This window comes from Hemibagrus wyckioides, linkage group LG28 (assembly GCF_019097595.1).
Source record: "Hemibagrus wyckioides isolate EC202008001 linkage group LG28, SWU_Hwy_1.0, whole genome shotgun sequence".
In the NCBI taxonomy this organism is placed as follows: domain Eukaryota; kingdom Metazoa; phylum Chordata; class Actinopteri; order Siluriformes; family Bagridae; genus Hemibagrus; species Hemibagrus wyckioides.
Window position 1 is genome coordinate 19,897,130 of NC_080737.1, and position 4,894 is coordinate 19,902,023.

A 4,894-nucleotide genomic window follows, 5' to 3' on the forward strand; every position below is an offset into this window, starting at 1 on the left:
TCTTCATCATCAACACCATCATCTTCATCATCAACATAATCATAGTCGTCATCATGAACACCATCATCATCTTCATCATCAACACCATCATCATCTTCATCATCAGCATAATCATAGTCGTCATCATCAACACCATCATCATCTTCATCATCAACATAATCATAGTCGTCATCATCAACACCATCATCATCTTCATCATCAACATAATCATAGTCGTCATCATCAACACCATCATCATCTTCATCATCAACATAATCATAGTCGTCATCATCAACACCATCATCATCTTCATCATCAACATAATCATAGTCGTCATCATCAACACCATCATCATCTTCATCATCAACATAATCATAGTCGTCACCATCATCATCATCGGTGTGTCTGATTATTCACCTGTCATTCATCAGAAAGTAGGAAGTGCAACATTTTGGCACACTGGAACACAGCAACATGCACCAACGTGATACCTACACACACACACACACACACACACACACACACACACACACACAATCAATATGTCACTCGATATGCTGCCTAAAGCTAAAATAAAGCAGTTTATCCTCCTTGATTAAACTGGTTTGTAATCTTTACACTGTTGCTATGGAGATGTTTAACATGGAGCTCTGCTATGATGAGGCTTAGCTTGACATTTAAATGCTAATGTTAATGCAGTACAGCTTTATGCTTATGACGTAATAATGTGGTCAGTATTTCCACATCATAATTAAACTCACCGAGGTGCAAAAAATCTTTTTCTGGAGTAACATCATCTATACTAATGTGAGGAAAATCCTCATGTTGCTCAGTGTGTGTAGCCTTTAAGCAGCATCCAGGCTAATGTCAGATTTAAAAAGATTTAATATAAATATATAACAGAAATAAATAAAAGAAGCAGTAGGACTCTGAGGCTCTGTTGCTCCTCAAATGTCAAGTAAATAAGAAAAACTAAATTTACTTTCTTTTTTTCCCCGAGATGTTTGTTGAATCGGTCGCTGTGAATCAGAGAGTTGCAGATGAACTCTGAGTCGCCGTGCACGCGCACACAGACCTCACAATGGCGGGAAAATTTGCTTAATTGGTTTAACGAGCAGCAGGTGAGTGAGAGGCTCTGAGCTACACGGCTAACTTTAAGTAGCGCTGCTCTTCCCCCTGACAGGAAGCGTCACCCTCACGGATTTTAACCAGATTTTTTTTGTATTTGAAAGAAGTTTTGGTTTTTATTCTTTTTAAGCTTCAAGTTGTTTTATTTAAAATGGCTCCTAAAAAGGCAGCTGCAGAAACGAGCTCTTCTCCCAACACCACTGCTGAGAAGGAGCTGAAGGAAGAGCAGAAAACGGGTGTGTTTTTATTCCTTATTGATGTGTGGACTCCTCCTGTGTCCAGTTTCACCTTCTCATCCTGCTGGTCTAATCACATCACTCAGTTGCGTTGGGGTGAATTTCTGCAAATAAATCTAATCTAAAGCACTTGAATACTCTTTGAATAGTTTTGATAAACACAGCTGGTTAATGTTTTTCAGTTTATTAACCTGGTTACTGGATCATGACTCAATATTTTCACTTTACCTCTGACCCGTTGCTTTAAGAGAATAATGGACTGATTTCAGGATTTTTTTTGGTGACTCTAACTTGATTTGTGGTGTTATCTAATCCAGCATGTCCTCTAATTAAACTGCATTACATTCTCTTGACTTTCTCTTGGAAGTTGCAGGATTTTGTGTAAAATGAAAGCTGTATTCTGGACTGGATTGCATGTCGCTGAAGTTATTGGTTCTAACGCATGCAGCTGTGGGTTTTCTTTTTTTTTTTTTTTTTTTTTAAAAAAAAAGATGGCCCTGAGGTGGTGAGTAAGGCTGTGAGGAAGGTGTCTCCTCACCCGTCCACCATGGAGATGGTGAAGGAGGCACTGACCGAGCTGGACCAGAGGAAGGGTGTGTCCGCTCAGGCCATTCGCGCCTTCATCAAGGAGAAATATGCCACGGTGGACGAGACGCGGCTGAAGACGATGGTGCGCAAAGCTCTGGTTAAAGGGATCGACTCTGGAGCGTTTGTGAGGCCTGCGAACTCCACGAACACCACCGGAGCTCAGGGTCGCTTCAGGGTGAGGAACCTGCTTCGTGGTGAAGGTGTTTATAACCTGACAACGTTTGTTTTCTAATAATGAGACAATCGCTTTCTCCTCAGCTCGCCGTCAGGAAGCCAAAAGCATCGAAGAGCAAAGAGGCTAAAGAGAACACGAACCCCAACATCAACCAGGCCAAAGCACCAAACGCTAAGACGGGTGAGCGAGCTTGTAGTTCTGTCTCGGACCAGTTCAAATCCAGCCATGGCCCTGGACAACACTGCATTGATGTTGACCTTTTTGTTTTCCAGGAGATGTGAAGACAAAGAAAAGCAAGTCTGCTGCTGTGGGGGTGAGTGAGCGCTTAAACGGTCAATATTGATTTGATCTCCAAGCCCTTTGTGCTGCTGTAAAGGGCATCTATAAACAAGTTTACAGCTTTCTGTGATTCTTTCTCTTAACACCATCTCCCCCCACTTTTTCCACCACTCAGGGAGATAAACCCAAGAAAACCAAGAAGAACGAGGTCTCAGCTTCCAAAGTGGCTCCGGCGAAGAAGCCCAAAGCCAAGCGAGCTGCTGGAGCGGCTGATGAAGGACCGCCGGAACCCAAACCCCAAAAAACCTCCAAAGCTTCAAAGGGTGAGAGCGCTGAGAAATCTGGTGCCAAGAAAGGAGGAAAAGCATCTCGGAAAACACCGGAAGGCCTTGATGCAGAGGGAAACCTAGTGAAGGGAGAGAAGAAAGAGGCCCAGAAATCAGAGGACAGTGGAAATGAGGCTGAAGTGACTGTGCAGAAAAAGGGAGGAAGGAAAACTCCTCAGAAAGCAGAAGATGGAGAGCAAAGTGGCACCAAGTCATCAGGGAAGAAGGGCAAGAAAGCAGCAGGGAAATAACACTTTTTTTTTTTTTTTTTTTCTTTTTTTTTTTTTTAAAACATGCACTTTTTCTTTAATAAAGCCTTTTGTACTTGAACTGCTGTGGAGGGTTTTCTCTTCTGAAATATCTGGTGTTAGACCTGTGATTCAGATAGGTCATGGTTTTAAAATGGGACTGGTTTTGGTGGGTGGGGCTTAGAGGTGATGTCATAACTTATTATTACAACAATTATTTTTGCCAGGAAAACAATTGTGACTAAAAGAATGGCTGTGTAAAGTTTCAGATGCAGACTTGACTGGTCGTGTCCTGGCTGAGTGTCTGGACACGGAGTTCTTGATTAGAAAAGAGGGAAAAACTACAATTATAATGTAGTTTCTGCGTTCTGATTGGCTGAGGTGTGATCAGCACAGAAACTGTGTTCATGTGGGAGTGTGACCGTCTCTGAAGTGCTGAAGCCTTAAAAACCTCCCAATAATACTGCCCCCTGAACTGCCCCTGTGAGTGTTTACTCCACCTGTTTATAATTTATTACAGATAATTATCCCGCACGAGGCTGAACTCGCCGCCTGCTTCCTTTCTTCCCTCCGCTGAAATAAAAACAACCCTGAAATGAAACCCTGTGAAACTTTTCCTGGCTTTAATCTGAGAGTTGTGTTGGGGTCAGAAAATGCTTGTGTGAAGTTGGTGATTCTGGACGTGTGGAGCTCCGTGCTGAGGCTCAGGGGCAGGAGCACGGGGGGATTATGGGTCACGGAGGGTCGGGTTAGTCGTAAAAAAAAGGCACAGGATGTCTGTCCCGTTTTATAGCGTGGATTTACGAGTTTAGCTGATGTGTGACTGCAGGTCAGTTACTATCGGTATAAACACGGCTACAGAGCGCTACAGCACGGAGAAGATCAGTGTCGGGTTTTAATACGTTACCGGTGACATGGGGCTGTTAGCCTGACCTGGGGGTAGATTTACAGACGGGATTAAGCAGCGAGATTCAGTCCTGCTCAGGATTTACACACTTTAACTATAAAATGCAAGAAAACCTGAACCGCTAACACCGAGGCGAAGAGTCATTTACAAATGAATCAGATTTGAGAACCAGCAACCAGTTTTTCCTTTTTTATTATTATTATTATTATTATTATTATTATTATTATTATTGTCATCCAGGCAGCCCTGTGTAATTTTCATCAAAACACTATTGCTGTGATATACATTTAAATTATTTACTTTTATTTTAAAGTAATATTGTTTATTCTAAGTTCAAGGCAAAATTTTATGAAACAGTTTCAGGCAGAGAAAGACAATCACTGCTCCCATTTCTTTTTAATCCGAAAAATACGGCAATGATTCATTTGGGAGTCGACTCACTGAATCATTTAAAAGAGCCGGAATGTCTATCCCTGCTTTAGAAATCGAGATATAAACCCGAGTTTATCGCACCAGATCGACGGGATTAACTTTAATCTCAGTCTGAATAAAGGAGTGAGGTTTTAATGAGTTTGATCGACGCCGGAAAATAAAAACAGAAAAATGATTTCACACTGAAATGTTCACGGAATCTTCCGGAACACGCTGCGGCTTTCACCAAAATAATTAAAGCTTTAACTCCAGTCTCGTGGAAAGTTGTTTATTAAAGCAGCCATGATGCACTGCTTCTGATTCTCATTCTTTCTCCTTCACTTCTTCATTCGCTCAATGGGAAGTTGTTTGGTTTCTTCTAGTTGTTTGGTTGATTTGTCTCTCTCTCTCTCTCTCTCTCTCTCTCTCTCTCTCTCTCTCTCTCTCTCTCTCTCTCTCTCTCTCTCGTTGCTTTAATCTGACCCTGTTGTGTTTGGGGATGCTGCAGACCAGGAAACTGCAACCTGCTGTGTGTGTGTGCAGTGTGTGATTTTGAACACAGCCGGTGTGTTGAGTCAGGTGTGTGTGTGTGTGTGTGTGTAGTGTGTGTGTGTGTG

General features: G+C 42.2%; 1 protein-coding gene across 1 annotated transcript; it reads left to right on the forward strand.

The window, feature by feature from the left end:
- Positions 1 to 1,133: 1,133 nt before the first annotated feature.
- Positions 1,134 to 3,002, forward strand: LOC131348651 (protein B4). The gene is made up of 5 exons (XM_058383783.1): positions 1,134 to 1,343; positions 1,835 to 2,106; positions 2,190 to 2,286; positions 2,379 to 2,419; positions 2,561 to 3,002. The coding sequence occupies exons 1-5, from the start codon at positions 1,259 to 1,261 to the stop codon at positions 2,960 to 2,962; spliced, it is 897 nt and encodes a 298-aa protein (XP_058239766.1). The 5' UTR covers positions 1,134 to 1,258; the 3' UTR covers positions 2,963 to 3,002.
- Positions 3,003 to 4,894: the final 1,892 nt, after the last annotated feature.

Coding starts and splice junctions, on each gene's coding strand:
- LOC131348651 (XM_058383783.1), top strand. CDS start 1,259: ATGGCTCCTAAAAAGGCAGCTGCAGAAACGAGCTCTTCTCCCAACACC. Junction 2,107..2,189: donor GAGCTCAGGGTCGCTTCAGG/GTGAGGAACCTG, acceptor CTTTCTCCTCAG/CTCGCCGTCAGGAAGCCAAA. Junction 2,287..2,378: donor AGCACCAAACGCTAAGACGG/GTGAGCGAGCTT, acceptor TTTGTTTTCCAG/GAGATGTGAAGACAAAGAAA.